The following is an 18838-nucleotide window of genomic DNA, read 5'->3' on the forward strand; positions in this document are numbered from 1 at the left end:
GCATCTCCATTAGGAAGCTTTGTCAGTATAGCTATACTGGAAAATCCTTTCTAATGTAGTCAAGGCATCTATTGTAGGGCTATCGATGCTGGAGCACCCACAGAAAAAAAAAAAAAAAAAAGTGGATGCTCAACACCCACCAGCCACCTGCGATTAGCTGCTCAGTGATCAGCTTTTCAGCAGTGGGTGGGAGGCACTGCAGGGAGGGGATGGATCAGGGGTGGGACTTTGGGATAAGGGGAGGAGTGGGAGTGGGGCTTTGAGCAAGTCGGCGCCTGTGGCTATCGGGGTAAGTGTAAATATTAAAAGAATCTCATTTAACAACCCAAGCAAACGAGATTTCTCCTGCTTCTCAAAGGCCATTGGCCAGAACGTCACAGTGAATCAAGTCTGCAGTTGAGCAAACAACCTTCTAAGAACATAGGGCCTCATCCAAAGTCCATTAAAGTTAATGGAAGGACTCCCATTGACTTACCTGAGCTTTGGATCAGACTCAATGATCCCAGTGTAAAATGGATGAAAATTGCGTATCTAGGGGCTCAAGGCAGCAATGCTGCTTCACTGCCAACTGCTAGCGAGCAAAAATGCATAACACATCTGCCCCTTTAGACTAGGAGAATCAGCAATACACTAGGCTACTACTTGATGTATCTAGAGGAGAATGTATGAAACGAAGGTCACCAAACTTTAACAAACTACATAAGGGGCAAGGTAACCTTTCTTGGGCATAGCTAATTTGCATCAGATGGAGCCACTTGTTGTAGCTATCCTCCTCGTTAATATTAGGTACAACCTGCAGAGCCTACAGGTCCCAGTGTGTAATGATCAGCTCCGGCCTGATCTAAACTATGGCCTCTCAACACAGCCTGGAGCATAGCACTGTGGGGCCTGTAGTTTATGTAGACTGCATCCACATATTACAGACGATTGTGGGATGCATTGTTTAATAAGATAGTCCTCACTTTTAGTCAATGCTAAATTAGAAACTTGGGGTGGCCAATCTTGGAAAACCTGTTTTCCCCACTAGAAATGTGGGCCCAAATTCATCCCCGGCATAAATGCACTCAAGTCAGGTTGATTTACACCATGGATGCATTTGGCCTCTTGTGTGCTACTTTTTTCCAATTAGTTAAAAGCACTATGGTATTTTTACAAGTGGGCACATAATAGAAATCACTAAAACAATAAAGGCCATGCTATAAATCATCCAGTATTGAATTAATATAATCTGGATTACAACATGTCTCTGTACAACATGGAGACTCTACAGCTCTCCAGAGCAGCCTTAGAAAATATGATGAATGAAGCTATCGCAGATTTACAGCCAAGGAAAGGGTTGAACTTAGATTTAGGAAATCTTAAAGCACAATGTTTTAGCTTTAAGACGGCTTTGTGGCCTGCATCATGCGGGAGGTCGGACTAGATGATCATAATGGTCCCTTCTGACCTTAAAGTCTATGAGAAAGATTCAAGTTGCTATGAGAATGTTTTTTGACTGCTCTAAGCACATTAAGAAGCCTGTTCAGAATCTACATTTTTCACTGTATTATTTGCTAAATTCCAATTAAATGAGAAAGAATGATGGTAAACTAATAAAACTCTGGATCCTCTAATTAAATCACTGGCAGCCTGCCAAGTTCTGCTGATTTATTGATGCACCCTGCAATGTCAGGATTCTGGGGGCACAATAGGTCACTAAAGTATTAAACAGATGACTTGTGCTCTTTAATCAGTGCTGGGATGCCAGGTTAGGAAGAGAGAATAAATTCAAGGGCAGAGTACAATAATATCACCAGTAAACAACACCACCACTATGTAGGGAAACAGGGCACAGAAATTTTAGACTACCTGATTTCATTAAATATTCTAGCTTGAGGAATGGAAAGTGCAGAATAACTGCACCTGGGTATTTGTCACTTAAGTCTTTTTTTTTGTTTTATTTTGTTATTCTTAATCTTTTAAAATACACTGCTTAGTTTAGAGCAGGGGTTCTCAGACTTTTATACTGGTGATCCCTTTCACGTACCAAGCCTCTGAGTGTGACCCCCTTTATACATTAAAAACACTTGTTTATATATTTAACACCATTATAAATACTGGACAAAGTGGGGTTTGGGGTGGAGGCTGACAGCTCGCGACCCTCTATGTAATAACCTCGCGACCCCCTGAGGGGTCCTGACCCCCAGTTTGAGAACCCCTGGTTTAGAGCACCTGAAAGTGCACTGGCTGGGTCCAGGAAAAGGGAAAGTTTCCCTGTACAGTTTTGCCAGTGCATCTCAGCCTTGATCTGCACCAGCACCTCAACCTACTCTTCAAGTAGATACTTTCCAACTACGTTGAACTCTGCCAGACTGTAACTAGCAGAAGATCAGATTCACTTTTCCATTTGCAACAGTCGCATAATCAGAATCCAAGCATGTGCCAAAGTAACAAACAGTCCCTCACATCAGGCTTTCAATTTATGTAAGGTAAAGGCTCTGTGGTTGGGCCTTTTTTCTCAGCTGAAGAAACAGTAGTTGAGAAATCAACTGATTGCTTATTAGGTTTCTGTTTGTCTGGAGATAAGTTTGCAATCCAGTTAGCAAGCATTCAATCAATGATTTTATAGAAAAACAGAATCAGCTACAGAAGAATGGCTGGTCCAGGATCTGTCAAGATACCCAAGACATATTGATCTGTTACAGGGGTAGGCAGCTACTTATTTGGCAGCTCCACCAGACATATAGGTATTCACAGAATTTAAGTCAGGTTCATTTGACTGTTGGCAGGAGCCACACAGGATATACACACATGAGTAGAATGCCTCCAGGAGCTAGGGGTTCCAAAACCAGACAACGATAATTTAAAATATAACTTGAAGATCCCTTGAGTTTGATCTGAAGATTTTGTCGTGGGATTAGCACCAAGGGAAAAAAGTTCTTCCAAATCACACAGACACTTTATGGCCGATCTGATGCATGCACGCACATAGGCCATGTCTACACTAGCATTTCTGTCGGCAAAACTTTTGTCACTCGGGGTGTGAAAAACATCCCGCCTCTCCGAGCGACATTAGTTTTACCAGCGTAAGCACTCGTGTGCACAGTGCTATGTCAGCAGGAGAAGCTATTGCCGCTTGCTGAGCTGGTTTTATTATGTCGATGGAAGAGCTCTCTCCCATTGGCATAACACGGCTACACAAGCGATCGTACAGCTGTGTCACTATAAGCTTGTAAGTGTAGACATGGCCTAAAACACATACGTATCAGATTGTTCTGGAAAACAGCACTGGGATTCAACCAGTGGCTATAGCAATTAAAGATGGAGTAGTCTTAGAAAAAGTGACTTTTAATATCCTTATCAAAGGAAAAGAATAGGATCACATACAGTCACCGGTTTGGCTTCTGGAAGGCTCAAAATGAGATCAACTCTGAATTCCAAAATATCTCCAAGATTTTAACAAACAAAATATTTTTATTAAGAACTAATAGCACTAATATAGCTAATTCTCCAAAAATGTAGAAGTTTATGCATTTAGTATATTTGGTCCTGATTCTGCAGTTTACAATATGTGGGTGAACTGCTACACAGACAGGAGGCCTGACTTCACACAGATTCAGCACTCTGATAGTGAATTGTAAATGGCAGGATCAGGGCAATTATTTTTCATGTTCTAACTTTGCGTACCAGAAAAATTAGCTTTAAAAAAAAAAAAAAAAAAAAAAAAAAGCATAAAATGCATGGAGTGGTTTGTTACAATTTTGATTATATTTCCCACACCCCCAATAAAGAGAGAAAAATTCTCAGATTCGGTGGTTTTCAAACACCAGATTTAAAGAGTATTTAAAGTTAATGTTTTCCACAGGGGGATTTTACTATGCAGTTAACATATGCTGTTTTCAGTATATCATTCTTTGCAGAGGTGATCTTAATGGAAACAGCTCCTCTGTGTATATTTAAGTGACTTCTTTTGTGTCACTTTTAGCAATCAAGACTCATTAGATAATTCTCTGTAGACACAATGAAGCCTAGACATCCAGCTATAAAATTGCACAAGTAACATAATGAAATAAAAACATCATTAATAAAATTGCTTTAACTTTTTTGGTTTTAATGGCAAATGCGCCACCTATCAGTTATTATGGGTGTTGCATGATTTATAACCTTACTATATCACTAAGCTAACAATTCACTACCTCATGAATACAATCATAAACTAACAGCTGTATTCAGAGATGCAATATGTGAACTGACATACAAATACTAGAATTACTTGACAGTATAGAAAGTATTTACACACAAAAGGAAAGCAGGAGTCTTTTCTTAGAGGTTTTTCCTATTTGGCATAAATCACTGCAGGAATAAATTATATATGCAATCTAAGAAATATGGAGAATAAGAAAATGGAATATCATCAGCTATGCCACCACTCGTTGAGTGGTGTCCTTCACTGGGAGCACACGACACCAGTGCCTCAGAATCTGTACTGACTGCATATTGCTCTCAGGGTTTAGTAAGTTTAAGATGCGAGTTTTAACTTGCCCTAAGTGACTTGAGACCTGACTACTTCAGAGACACCACTCTTTTCCTGTGATACTGCCACAGTAGAGATCAGTTTAAAAGAGAGGGGGCCACCAGCAGGATATTCCCCATGAAGGTCTTAACTTTGGAACTTACTCCCTCATTTGGTACAAAATAACCTATACCTGTTGTTCTCCAGGATACACTGCAAATCTCATCTCAGAGGTTTTAGAAGGACAGGGAGCTGCAATGAGTGGTCTCAGTGGACAAGAAATACAGGATTAGTTGATCCTAGGATATTAGAGAGACAAGATGGGCGAGGTAATATCTTTTATTTAGTAGACCAACTTCTGTTGGTGAACGAGATAAGCTTCAAGTGCTCTGTGTAAGCTTGAAAACTTGTCTCTTTCACCAACAGAAGTTGGTCCAATAAAAGATATTACCATACCCACTTTCTGTCTCTGTAAAGCGTAATTAGGTCAGCAGAGTAGGAGTATCTGCAGAGAGAAAACAAAACAAAAACAAGGCATTTCTCCTTGTTAAAATGTTTACTATTCAAAACATGCAGCACTGGGGTCTTTTAAAACAATAAAAGCTGGGAAATAGTTTTAAGCAAGAATCCTGGAGCCTGATTCTGACTCACACTGGCTTTAAATGGGTGTAACTTCATTGACTTTGTTTACCACTATGACCTGGGCTACATTTAAAATTTAGATCAACCTTGTTATGTCATTCAGGGTGTGAAAAATTCACACACCCCAAACATTATGTTAAACTGACCTAACCTCCCTCCCTAGTTTAGAGGCAGCTAGGTCAGAATTCTTCCATTGACCCAGCTGCCACTGCCAGTCAGATAGATGGATTAACTACAGGGATAGAAAAACCACTTCCATCATTGTAGGAAGCATCTACCCTACAGATACAGTGGCAACACCACAGCTGTCCCACTGCAGTGCCCATAGTGTAGACGGTATGTGAGGGGAGAATCAGTCACTCCGTGCTGTTCTGGGTCAGTTCTTTGGAATTCAATCCATGTTACTAGCTTTCACACAAAACTATTCTTCTACATAAAGAAGAATTTATTAGCATGCCCTAAAAGTGGATGAAATTCAGATCTTGATGTGTTCCCACTTATTAACTTTACCATCTGTCATATATCCAACACAATCTATGAAAATGCAGCCAACTGCTCAAAACTCACCAGAAACTGTGTGCAAATCAGATGCCGTCCCCTTGTTTATCAATTCATATTGGAATCCTGTAATTTTCCGGCTAATGTCCTGCTGAGGGGTAGCCTCAATAAACAAGCCCCCTTGATCATAACCAAAGCAATACACTTTATTGCGGCTGCGATCTCCATCTCGGACCAACATTTTCAGTTCTCCAGTTTTTTCCAAATAAATATTTGCTCCTGCGGAGTCCTTGAAAGGCTTTATGCAAACAGTCAAGTGTTTGTAAGAGGCAGATAATGTATTGGGTCGCAGATTGACTATGAGTGCTCCTGTGGGATACATCCATTTTATTGATCCTTCAGAACAGCGGAGGTAGACCTGTTCAACATCCTTCTTGTGAGACTCATGAGTTAAGCCACTAGGGATAAAGAGAACAGGGAAATTAGATGAGTAGCAGAACTATTTAAACATTGGTCATAATTCTCAGAAAACAGGTAAGTCAGCAAAACGCTTTATAGCACTACGGGCCTGATCCATTGTCGTGGTTGACAGAGATCATCTTGCAGATCAAGACTGTGAAATGTGTTAATATTTTGGGATGGGCTTTAAAACAGCTCCAGACAAATCCATAAGAAGTTAAATCACAATTCAAAATGAATTCAGAATTAAACCTTAACTTTTTCCATTGCCTATGCAAAACACCCCACAAGAACTGCAGCAGAATCTAGTGACATCGGAAAGAGGGTAGACAAAAGGTGAAAACCTAGAGTTAATTTCCAGTGAAAGGTAAACAACAGACTAGTATCTCACTTGCGAGTAGGCAAAGCCTAAACTGTATGATCTGTGGAGCCTCAACGGCCTGAATGAGGCCTAAACTAAGGACAGCCCTAAAAGATATCTACCCTATGTTACTGATGTATAGTCACTTGGTATTACTGGATATAGTGCACAATCCTGAAAACCTGTACATATGTGAGTAACTAAAGGTTTTGTAAGATATGGCCCAAAATATACAGTACATTTCCAAATTTTTCAGCATTCAAAATGGTTGCAAAGGAAGTGTGAGGTCTAGTGGGAAAAGCACTGGACGGGTAATCATAAAATGTAGGTTCTAGTCCCAGCCCTGCCACTAACTTATACAGATATGGGCAAGTCACTTTGACTCTGTGCCTATGTTTCCCCTCCCATGCTCAGAAACTGTCTCTCCCTCTGTGCTAAGCAGCCTATAAGCACAGTGGGCCCCTGATCTCAGCTGGGGCCCCAAGGCTCTCCTCTAATAGAAATAATTAAAAGTTTGGCAGTGAGATTTAAGAACAAATAAGAACAAAAACCAACAACGGTGTTTAATAATGTTTATTCTAAGGCAGTACTGTATAGGCAGAAAAATACAGTGAACGATTCTGAATAGGCAAGATCATGAAACATTATAGTGGAGATCTGGTATTGAAAAATAAAGTTTAAGAGCTTCAACTTCCCTGTAAAGGTTCCTCCTTGGAAACCTTAAAAAAAAGTCAATTTCTGCAGCACATTCCATGAGAGAGTATTTTACAAATATTAAGTAATTAAGCCTCATAACATCTCCATTTTATAGATGTGTAAACTGAGGCACAGAGACTTGTCCAAGGTCACACAGGAAGTCTGTGGCAGAGTCAGACACAGAACTCATTTTAACGTGGCATAAATTATGAACATGAAATTCTGGTCTCTCAACACATCTCCAACACACATCTCCCTCTTCCCCACTTCTTCAGTATATTTAGGTACAGAACAAACGATGCTGGATTTAAACTCAGACAGCATTTAGACGAGTTACGAGAAGCCGTGTATAAAAAAGGAAAAAAACAAACCAACATATGGTTTGCATTTACTGTTGATGTGACTCATTATTGTTAGTGTCAATGTAACCCACTTGATAGAGGTTACACAAGGAAGCTCAGAAAAACTCAGTTTTAATAATACTGTCTGCAAACATGTGCTTTTGAATAATCTTGAAAGCCACATCAAGAGCACAAAGGATGGGGGAGAGCGACCAGTTCCTGACCTTTATTCTCTTGCCCTCAGACACACGGTAGTACTTGACATATTCAAGAAACAGAAGTTTCAATGGGATATCTCATATTGACTGCCTATTTACATCTTGTCCACAAAAATCAATTTTTCAATACTGGTTTTGTGCGATGACACTCAGCCAAAACCAGAAATGAAGAAGTTGGTCTTTTGGGCAGAGGGCTTATGCATCACAGAGATATCAAATAAACCCTCAAACTAAGACTTAGGTGATGCATTGGACTTGTGCTGGTCCTCTGCACCGGCGTGAATTTCACCCTAGAACGGGGTTCTCAAACTGGGGGTCAGGACTCCTCAGGGGGTCACGAGGTTATTACATGGGGGGGTCGCGAGTTGTCAACCTCAACCCCAAACCCCGCTTTGCCTCCAGCATTTATAATGGTGTTAAATATATTAAGAAGTGTTTTTAATTTATAAGGGGGGGGGTCACACTCAGAGACTTGCTATGTGAAAGGGGTCACCAGTAAAAAAGTTTGAGAGCCACTGCCCTAGAAGGATACTGTTAAAACATATGGGGAAAGGTGAGGGACTGAATAGGGAGCTCAAACACAATAAAACTGTTGCTGCAGGTGATCCCAATATTGAGACTGAATTTTTGCATGGCAAAAATATATATACACACATGCATGCTATTGTTCAAATGAAAGAAAATTGATTCTAAAATTCTTACATTCCACAGGCAACAAAGTGATGCTGTTAGACAGATACAGTGAGTACTGTCTGCCCTAAAGCACCTGGCATTGGTCACTGTTGGAAGACAGGATGCTGGGCTAGATGGACCATTGGTCTGAACCAGTATGGCCGTTCTTATGTACAGGTACCTGCTGTATACATCAAGCTCTATTATAATGGAGGACTCAGAAATTGAGCAGATTTCAAAACTTGAGGTAAACCTGCAGAATATTAAAGACCTAGTCCAAATGAAATGGAACTTTTATAATGCTGCCATCTATCACCATATTGAAAGTTTGTTCAATTTCATTTTTACATCTCAGTACCCAGTAATAAACTGTCCCACAGGCACATAATGCAGAGGCCATAAAAGCTATTTTTAATTTAACTTGAGGTTTTTATTTTTTAAATATATGACATAGCAAGAGGTCAGTTGTTTTATGGTTGTGTTAATGAATAAGGCACCCCCGTTGTACTGTTTGTTCTAGGAGTAGGTCCTAATAAACAATACTTCCTCCTACAGATCCCAAGAGAGATATGTTGCTCCACTGAACTTGTCTGCCTGATGTTTAGCCTTCCTGAAGTCTCAAAGGGCCATATAACTGCAGGTCTTGAAAGATCCATTACTGCCATTTGTGAAACCAATTATTATATATGACAATGCAACAGGCGATGTTTATAAGATGAGAATGTGTCCACCATAGCTGCGGGAAAGATGGCTGTAATAGGAACACTTAGCTCTTATACAACGATCTTCATCTGTAGCTCTCAAAGCAGTTTTAAAAACAGGAGAAAGCAACATTATCCCCATTTTACAGACGGGTAAACAGATGCCCAGAGAGGCAATGTGATTTGCCCAAGGTCACACAGCCAGTCCATGGAAGAACTGGGCTGGACGGAGGTGTCTTTACTCCTAGGGTTTGTCTAAACAAACACTTATTTAGTGGCAAGCCAAGGTGTAAAAATGGACCTCACACAACCCTGCCATACAGTGTATCTGCGAAGCATGCTGCAGCACACTACTTGTTCCCTAGTGCACTTTGAAATACCCCACTTTGAAATGGGAGTAGATCAAAGCACGCTAGGGAACTGTTAGTGCATGGCTGCAGGCTTCATGCAGACACTTAAAGCACAGCAGGTTAGTGTGGAGTAGATTTACACCCCACTTGTCACAAACTAAATGTTCATGTAGACAAGCCCACAGTCTGAGTTAAAGGCTACACTGGTTAGGTTTCAGTGGAGTCAAAGCAGCACTTTTCACTCAAAGAAAATGGGACACCTTTAGAATAAACAAAATAATTATGAATTCTGATTGGACCACACCATGGTATGGTTTCTAATTTCCTCAGGGGCTTGGGGTTCTCCATTAGGCCTTTTAAGACAGTGCAAGACCTTGCTAAAGACACCTGCAGTAAGTAATCAGATCGTACATTATGGCAAACTTTCCCTGGCAAATCTGAGACACTGAAAGAAATCATAGGCATCTTTGAAAATCTCAGCTAAGTTATATGGACCAGGCAATTTTCATTAATGGAAAATGGGTGTCCAAAACATTAAGTGTATAATCTCACCGATTCCAAAAACTCCTTGACCTATCGGGTCTGCTTACTTGCATCTGGCAATATCCTATTACTAGTCTGTAAGAAGAAGACTGAACCTCCAATGGCACTTAGACACCAAGATGATAGGCACCTTATAAATTGCTAATGTAGACAGACAGCTATAAAGACAACTAATTGATTGCAAAATGCTATACTTTAAACAAAGAATTCCTTCCTGACCCCAGGGAGCAAACAGCTTGTGCCCTTTAAGCATGGGATTTGATTGCCCTGTCTAAATAAAAGTTAGTTACAGTATTTATTCTTAAGAAGCAAAATCACTTTTATGGATAGAGTGGATGACACACAAACAGTACCCATAAAGTGACAATTAGATGATACCCTTCAATTATCAGTCCTGGGGTCACTACTTCTTTTCAGAAGAGGTAAGAGGTCAGCTTCAATCTATATGTAATTGCCTTTGTCTCACCCTGAGCTCCAAATTCATTTGCATTCTGGATATAGTAGTGACACATAAGCTGCTCAATATGGGCAGTTCCACCTATTTTTAAGAAGTCAGCCCTTCTGCTCTTGTGCAACTGGAAGGATCACCAAGGATGTGTCATTTCCTTAATAAGCAAAAATGGGGCTGACCGGTGACAATGGGAAATTCCAAGCCTGGGTCACCAATTCAGCTCCAAACTCTCTGTAGCAAAGAATGACTCACATTTCTCTCAACTATCCCCTTTGGCTGGTAGTCAAAAAACTGAGTGGCTCAGGACACAGCCATGTCCAACCCTGCCTTGTCAGTGGGAGGGTCACTGGCTCAGATAGGAGGAGGAGGGCAAGAGCCCTAAAAAAAAACAAACTGGATTTGTATGGGTGCACAGATGACATTGCCATCCATGTTCTAGGCCTTGTTTATGCAAAGTTGAAATGCTCAGGGTGGTGGAGTAGAGATGACAGGCTCTGCCCCCAAACTATAGAACCACAGAGCTATGTATGAAAAGCAGATTGTTAGGAATTTGCTACTGAAATTGACAACTGAAGGCTTTGTCCCATATCAGTTGTACATTGCAAACACACACACCCCCAACTGGATTTATAGTTCAACATTTTACCAATTGTCATGAGTCACTAGAAGTTCATAAATAGTTGCCAACTGTATGCATCTTTCAGATTGTACAGAATAATCTGGACCAAGAGTATATAGCATAATAAATCCACATTTCACTGCTTTGAACAATCTCCATTCCAAAACATCCTTCCATTTCAAGTTAAACTAAACTCTTATTTTAATCAATTCAGATTAAACACATGAATTTATTACATTAACTGTATTACATTGGTACCCCATTAAAAACAGGTTTAGCCAAACCAAAAACCAAATATATGCTACATGTGTACTTAATTTAGCAACAATTTTGATTGTGAATATAAATGAGAGATTTTTTAGATTATAAACAGTAGAAGAGGTTGCAAAACCATGAAGACAAAGTAAAGTTATTACAGAGGATTAAAGTTTAGGAGCCAAACATTTTGAGCGTTCAAGAGGTTTCACAACTAGGGTGATTAGAATAGTTATGGCAGCCAAAGAACAATTGACTAGAATTTGCCTTAAATGACTTTGGTGTAATCCAGAGCTACTGCATTGAAGTTACTCCACCAGTGTAATTAAGAGCAGAATCTGGCCCAATAGCTTTATATATCAGTCTGGTAAAGCAGTGAGTTCCATACAGGTGAAATCTGAATGAAGCTAGGTAAACTGTTAATGGGAACACACAAAGAGCCTGATTCTCCTCTCACTTACACCAGTGTAACTCTATTGACTTTAGCAGAAATATTCCTGATTTTCACCAAAGTAAGTGGAGAATTGGGCCTAAAATCTTTACCCTATTACAAAACTATCCAGGTGCTTTGAAATAAACATGAAAAATAAACAAGGTAACCACCAACAATTAAAACAAAATATCTGAGCCAGACAATTCCTTAATTACCTCTCTCTCTCTGTGTGTGTGTATGGTATACACACACACAGTCAACTTTCATCACAAAAATGACTTGCAGGTGTATTGCATTACAACAAAGTTAATGCCAAGTGTAGGAGGTCACCAGACATGAGTTACAAAACGGGTTATTTCGGTGTTAGGTTGCACAGATGTGGAAGGTGTTGTGGTCAGTAGAAATACCCTTCCTATGCCTGCTAAGACTACCGCCCCCTCATCTCCCCATGGCACGTCTTTGGTAATGCTGATAGTTACTCCTGGAATGTTAATCAACCCCCTTCTCTCTATCCCGCCTCAAAAAAAACAGACCAAAAGAGGGGAAAGATTTTTGGCTACACCCAAATCCAAATTCCACATACACACAGATATCTGGGCCAACTCCTTCCTCCTCCCTCTATCACGGACAAAACTCTCATTGATGTCAATGGAAGAAGGATCGGGGCCTCTACTCCCTAAAATTTCACATAAGCCTATGGAGAGAGGCACTGAGAAAGTGACTAGGGACATGTAAATCCATTTTATAGATCCACCTCACCATATCTGATCAAGACCTTCGTGCCTTTTAGTTTCAATATTAAACTGCTGACAAAACACAGATATTGAATGGCAGAGAGACGGGGGGTGGGGGTCCGGAAGGAGAACCCCCCAAAGAAATAGCGTAAATAAGGAATCGGTCCACTGAAATCAGAAAGTGACATGGGGCAAAACTGAGACAAGGAAAGGAGAATCAAGCCCGAAAACGTAACCCTTGGCCTCGTAGCTCTTAAACAACTGCAGAGAGGCAGAGGCATTCTATCGACACAGAAGGAATGAAAAATTATTTGGAGGGGGAGCCGAGGGGGATATCATTAAAAGGAAAGACACTGTTCAAAATCAAGTTGTCCCTTTTCTCTTCTTCAGCCACGCGGGGGGGGGGGGGGGGAGAGAAAGGGAAGAAGAGAAGGTGAAAGGGTGAAATCCTGCCACAGATGGAACAGATCCCATCCGGGAGGTTAAATCTGCTATGGTCGGGGGCTGCCAAATTGTGACGATTTCAACCAGATTTAAAAAGCGGGGCAGACATCCCGCAAAAAGCCCCTCGCTCCCTCCCTCGGATGCCGGAATGTTAAAGAAGAGCCGCACATTGCATGGCCGGGCTGGACACCAAGCTGCCCCGGAACAAACGGAGAAACTGAACGAAAGCGCGTTAAGAATATAATCCAAATCCGGGGGAGACACGGCAGCGCTGACTGTCTCCCTCCCCCGGAGCTCGGGACATGCCCCGCTGGGGCTCGGGACATGTCCCGCTCGGGCTCCTCCTCCTCTCCCCAAACGGCTGGCGGGGCAGGGGGGGTTGGCTCCGTCCTTACCTCCCCTTCCAGTTGCACAGGTCGCTGGAGTACTGCCCGGCGCCCCCCCGGCACAGCACCAGCAGCCCCAGGAGCAGCGGCAGCAGCCCGGGCGCTGGAGCGCTCAGCATGGTCCCTCGCAGCAGCCCCTCCGCTCTGGTGCGAACCCCAGCGAGACACGGCGCGATGCGATGGGAGGGGTGGAGGGGAGGAATCCGCGGCGTGCAAGGAGGCTTCCCTACATGGTGGGGCCAGAGGGGGGGATTGCACGGGCAGCCTGCCACTGGGAAAGGAAGCGCAGATGCCGGCAGAGCTGCTACCCCGTACCCATCCCGGCGAGCTGCTCCTCGCTCAGCCGCTCGGCTCTACTCTGAAGTTTCCTTCCCCCAGCTCTCCAGACTCCCAGCTGAGGGGCGGGGAGCTGCCTTGCCTCCCGGAGCCACCCACAAAACTCGGCTCCTCCCGAACGGGAGCCTGCAGTTAAGACCTAGCAAAACCCGGCACCGGATTGCTTCCCTTGCACTCTCCTGGCACAGTTCGAGGCCTTGCAGCACATGAACTGGTCTAGTTCTCATGGTGTGGCGTCCTGGCCCACCCCCCACAGTGCTACAGATTTGTTCCCTTCCCCTAATAGGGCATATGCCAGGCAAGGTAACCCTCCTTCAGTATCCCATTCGCCCTCCTGTTGAAAAACCACAGGACAAAGAGCAGCCACTTCAAAGGTACCAAAAAGGAATACAAAAAGTGTAAAGCATCACCTTCAGATGCTGCCCCTGCTGATCTCTTCCCTCATCTCCACTGGCACCCACCAGCATAAGCCTCATTACCCCTTTTTTCTGTTTTGTCCATTTCCATCTCTGTCCTGGCTTTCCTATTACCCATTCCCCCACATCACCACCCCATTAATAGGAGCCTTTACTCTACTTAAATCCTTATGCCACACCCATCAACTGGTATTCAATGCTTGAAGTGGTCTGAAAAAAGTGGGGGTCTCTTTCAGAATCTGGGAGCAGCAGTGGTGGTAAAACAGCACTTAGCATGCACCCCTCAGTTACCCAGCTTGATTTAAACAAAAGCATTGCTGTTGGGTCTGCAACCCCTTGCCCTGCCCCTCCCCTCCTCTCTTTAAAAACTGGTGGTATTAGAACACCTTAAAGAGTTAAGAACAAACGCAGAGACCAGCATCTATCATCTGAGGTTTCCTCTCTGTTCCTCTCCGGAGAGGGAAAAGTTACATTCAGTGTGTTTTCTCTTCTTCCTGCCACCCCCTTTCAACTGTGGGTGTGTATGAGGTTAATACATTCCATGTTGCTTAGCAGGAAAGCAAAGTTAAAGCAGCAAAGTTTACATTTCTGTTGGAAAGACAAGAGGTTTGTTGTCACTCTAAGGGCCTGTCTACATTGTGGAAGTTGGGCCACGTGCAGCTACACTGGTAAAAGTGTAACGTCAACAGATCCCAGTTGTTGGCTTGAACCAAGGACCTCTGGAGCTCAGTGCATGAGCCTCTACCACACGAGCTAAAAGCCAACTGGCCGTTAGCTAAGGCTGTAGAGCAAACTCATTTTCTCTCTCTCTCTAAGTCAGTGGTTCTCAAACTTTTATACTGGTGACCCCATTCACATAGCAAGCCTCTGAGTGCAACCCCCCTTATAAATTAAAAACACTTTTTTATATATTTAACCCCATTATAAATGCTGGAGGCAAAGCAGGGCTTGGGGGGGAGGCTGGCAGCTCACAACCCCCCCATGTAATAACCTTGCAACCCCCTGAGGGGTCCTGACTCTCAGTTTGAGAATCCCTGCTCTAAGTGGTCTCAGGGCTGGTCCACACTAACCCCCCCAGTTCGAACTAAGATACGCAACTTCAGCTATGTGAATAACATAGCTGAAGTCAAAGTATCTTAGTTCGAACTACAAGGTACTTACCGCGGGTCCACATGCGGCAGGCAGGCTCCCCCGTTGACTCCGCGTACTCCTCTCGCGGAGCAGGAATACCAGTGTCAACGGCGAGCACTTCCAGGATCGATTTATCGCGTCTAGACAAGACACAATAAATCGATCCCAGAAGAGCGATTGCTTACCGCCAAACCCGGAGGTAAGTATAGACATACCCTCAGTGGCACTAGATGGGACAGAACACCACACGCAGGAGGTGCTCAACCTCCCTCTGCCCCTGGCCCCTCCCCCTCCTGACCCAATTCCAACCCCTTCCCCAAAGTCCCCGCCCCAACTCCACCACCTCCCTGCCCCTATTCCAACCCCTTCCCCAAATCCCTGCCCCAGCCCCCTCCCCTGAGCGTGCCGTATTTCCACTCCTCCCCCCTCCCTCTCGGAGCTTGTTACGCCACGAAACAGCTGTTTTGCGGCGGCAAGCACTGGGAGGTAGGTGGAGAAACAGGGATGCAGCGTGCTCGGGAGGAGGCAGAGGCAAGGTGGGGAGGGGAGCTTCGCACCCACCAATTTTTCCCAGCCTTGGAGCACCCACGGAGTTGGCACCTATGTGTCCCAGTGCAACTTACTGTGGTAACTTATTAGAGTAAGTCACATGGTTTACATTAGGGATTTATTTGGGCCAGGGCAAGTTTCCTTAATAGAGATAGGCCCTATCTTTCTGCAGCAACATTCCCTTTGTCTCCACTTTCAAGGAAGTACTCAAATCCCACCTCATTTGTAAAACTTTCAAACTCTAATGAGCAGACCACACTCTGGATACCTTCTTGTCTTGTTTGTAATGTCCCTACCTGTGGTGATTTTAGATTGTAAACCCTTTCTGATAGATACCCAGTTAATATTTGGCAAGTGACTGAGAAAGAAGCCAGCAGCAGGGAAATACATTCAAGAATTTGAACAGGGTGGCAAGAGAAGAACCAGGCCTGAGAGAAAAACAACCGAGACAAGAGGAGAAATGAATGCAAATGGTTGGGGGGAGAAAACTGGGTCTAGCAGCAGTGGGGTGCTACACAAACCATTCTTTCATTCTTGAGGCACTGCATTTCTCTTGAATGAAACAGCTGCGGAATGGCAGAATTATAAGGTACTTCTATAGATAAGAAAGGGGTTAAAATATTTCCAGATCATTGAGCTTCTTGGTCTACTGTGTCCTTTAAATTATCAGTCACACAGATTTTGTGAAGGGCACTACACCAGTTTTTCTAGGCAGCAGTTCACAGATAAGCATTAAACATTCAAATCTTATTTGCAATGTGGTATATCATTATTGCAATTGCTTTATAAAGCACCCTTCACAAGTGTAAGGGTGCTATGTAAGGGAACATCAGACACAAACCAATATATTATAGTTTTGAGGTGGTGCTTCCATTCTGCCTATGTATGAAAGGTAGAATCTTTAACAGTGCATTCCCTTCCATTTCCATTCCATGTAGTTTTTGTTTTGTAAATTAGGGGTATTTATTGTTCATTATAAGTATTAACAAAATTATTGTAATTACATCAAATGATGCAATGCATGTAAATACGTAATTTACATGCGGGGCAACATTGAGCAATGTAATAAAACATGTCAATAAAACATTCTTTATTCTACTGAGCATGTGCAGTAGCACAGACTTTAAAGTTCAGAACCTCAATTCCTTCTTTATAAGAAGTTTTTGTTTGTGAGGACATTTTGATTGCAAATAGTACTGGAAAGGAAAGCATACAAAAATAGCATTGTATTCTTTTAGTCTTAAATTTGTCCCTCTGTGTACCTTCTTACATAACCCCATCAGGCCATCACTATAATGCATGAGTGCCTTTGTAATACATTCATTTCAACCCAGTGTGTTGAGGAAAAAAGAAATAAGATCAGGTAGCCTGTAACATAAGAACCTGGAGTAATGAGTGCTATTTTGAAATGACCATTAGCTTTAGCTTTCTATCTTTGCTTACTTCAAAAATTCCAGTGGCAATTAGTTCTACAGACTCAATCACACAATGAAGACATGGAGGCCCAAAGCCCCACTTCTAACCTCCATGTCTCTATGGTTTTTGTGTTGTCCCCTATTACCAACTTCATCTCCGCCAGACCAAAGCACTACTGCATGCTGATGGACATCAAAAATGGGCAAACCAAGGATCCACTATTGCAAGCCACGCCTAAGTTAAGATTTTCCCAGTTCAAAAGTGACTGGCAGTACGAGATATAGAAATTCTGTAACAAAGTGGGATGCTTGGTGTGTTCATTTGCATATCAAAACCCAGAATGCTCTTCCGGCTACTCACAGCTAGTCCATAGTAGTGCTGTTGGCTGAGATCTGGGAACACACTCAATGGGTGAGGCAGTTTTTGGATGCACTGAGCTTTTTTGTTTGAGCTGTGAAAAGCAAATATCGTTTCAAGAGAAAACATTCTGAACACTCATTTTTGCACTTATTCAGAAACAGCAAAAAAAAAAAATTCCCAGGGGAAATTTTTCTTATAAATAAGATACTTTATACAATATAATAATGAGCTATACATATAAAATAATTCCTATGCACAGCATACCAAGTTTTTAGCAGGAGCCATTTTATTTTTGGGACTGATTTATAAAACCCTGAAAACAGAAGTTAATAAGCGAAATTTCTGTAAAACAGAACTATAGTCTCCAGTGCTGCATATTACTCCCTGCAGTCAGGCACTTGAGCGGATGTCAACTCTATTGCCTTCCACTGGGGGTCCATGTATGCAGAGCAAGTAAAAGGATTGAGGCCTAGTTATTGACTGGATGCTACTACATTGTCATTTAGATGAACTTGCTTGAATGTTCAGTTATGTATCCATGCCAAAAAAGGATTATATTTTTAAAAGATTCAGAGAATATGAAGCTGCAGAAAGGGGGATTATCTGGGAGGAAGATAAGCAATTTGTTTCAATACTAAAAAAAAATCAAAAAAAAAAATCCACGGTTCAATTGATTGATTGAATATTGGTGATGGGATTACACTCAGATCTGGATTTAAACTTTCTCCAAAGGATGTCTGTGTACTAGCGGACAGAAACCATAATAAGGGCACATTCAGATCCAGGATTTTGGTTTAAGTGCATCTCAGATGAACATACAAAGCTGGTGTAAACAGCGTGACAGAGTGAATGCATTGAAAGGCCTCATTCAACACTGTTATTCTGAAGGAAATACATATGTAGGAAAATCCTTGAGAGCCATACTACTGATTATGTAACCAGTGGGCTCCTTGGGGCCTGTGACCATGTGTTTTGCAACCCCCACAACCAGATCTTGCTCTGCTGATTTGTTTCAATCTCAGACAAGTCATGCTATTCTCATTGGAGGAGGTAAATCCAGCCTCCCCCACCGCAGGGGGACCCTTGTGCTAACCTACCAGATCCTCTCTAGCCACTGTGGATAATCTTCAGTCCTAGATTGGTGTGACAGAGGAGGAGACCGGAAGGGGTGACATAAACGGGGGCATATTTTTCAAGGAAAGAGGAAAGAACATTTTATGGAGGGTCAAGGCCAGCACATAATGGCATGGAGAGAAAGCAAGAGAGGAAGTGCAGATAACATAAGAAGAAGAAATGATATAAAAGCTAGAAGGAGGACATAAATAAAAGCAGATA

General features: G+C 42.4%; 1 protein-coding gene across 1 annotated transcript in view; it reads right to left on the reverse strand.

Annotated features, from left to right (window-relative positions):
• Positions 1–13677, reverse strand: part of METRNL (meteorin like, glial cell differentiation regulator) — a 33164-nt gene extending 19487 nt beyond the window's left edge. Inside the window, exons 1-2 of the mRNA XM_034790247.1 lie at positions 13305–13677; positions 5702–6090 (exon numbers count right to left, since the gene is read on the reverse strand). Coding sequence (XP_034646138.1) covers positions 5702–6090; positions 13305–13414 — 499 coding nt within the window. The 5' untranslated portion in view covers positions 13415–13677. The remainder of the gene's footprint in view (positions 1–5701; positions 6091–13304) is intronic.
• Positions 13678–18838: the final 5161 nt, after the last annotated feature.

Source organism: Trachemys scripta, chromosome 14, assembly GCF_013100865.1.
Source record: "Trachemys scripta elegans isolate TJP31775 chromosome 14, CAS_Tse_1.0, whole genome shotgun sequence".
NCBI lineage: Eukaryota > Metazoa > Chordata > Testudines > Emydidae > Trachemys > Trachemys scripta.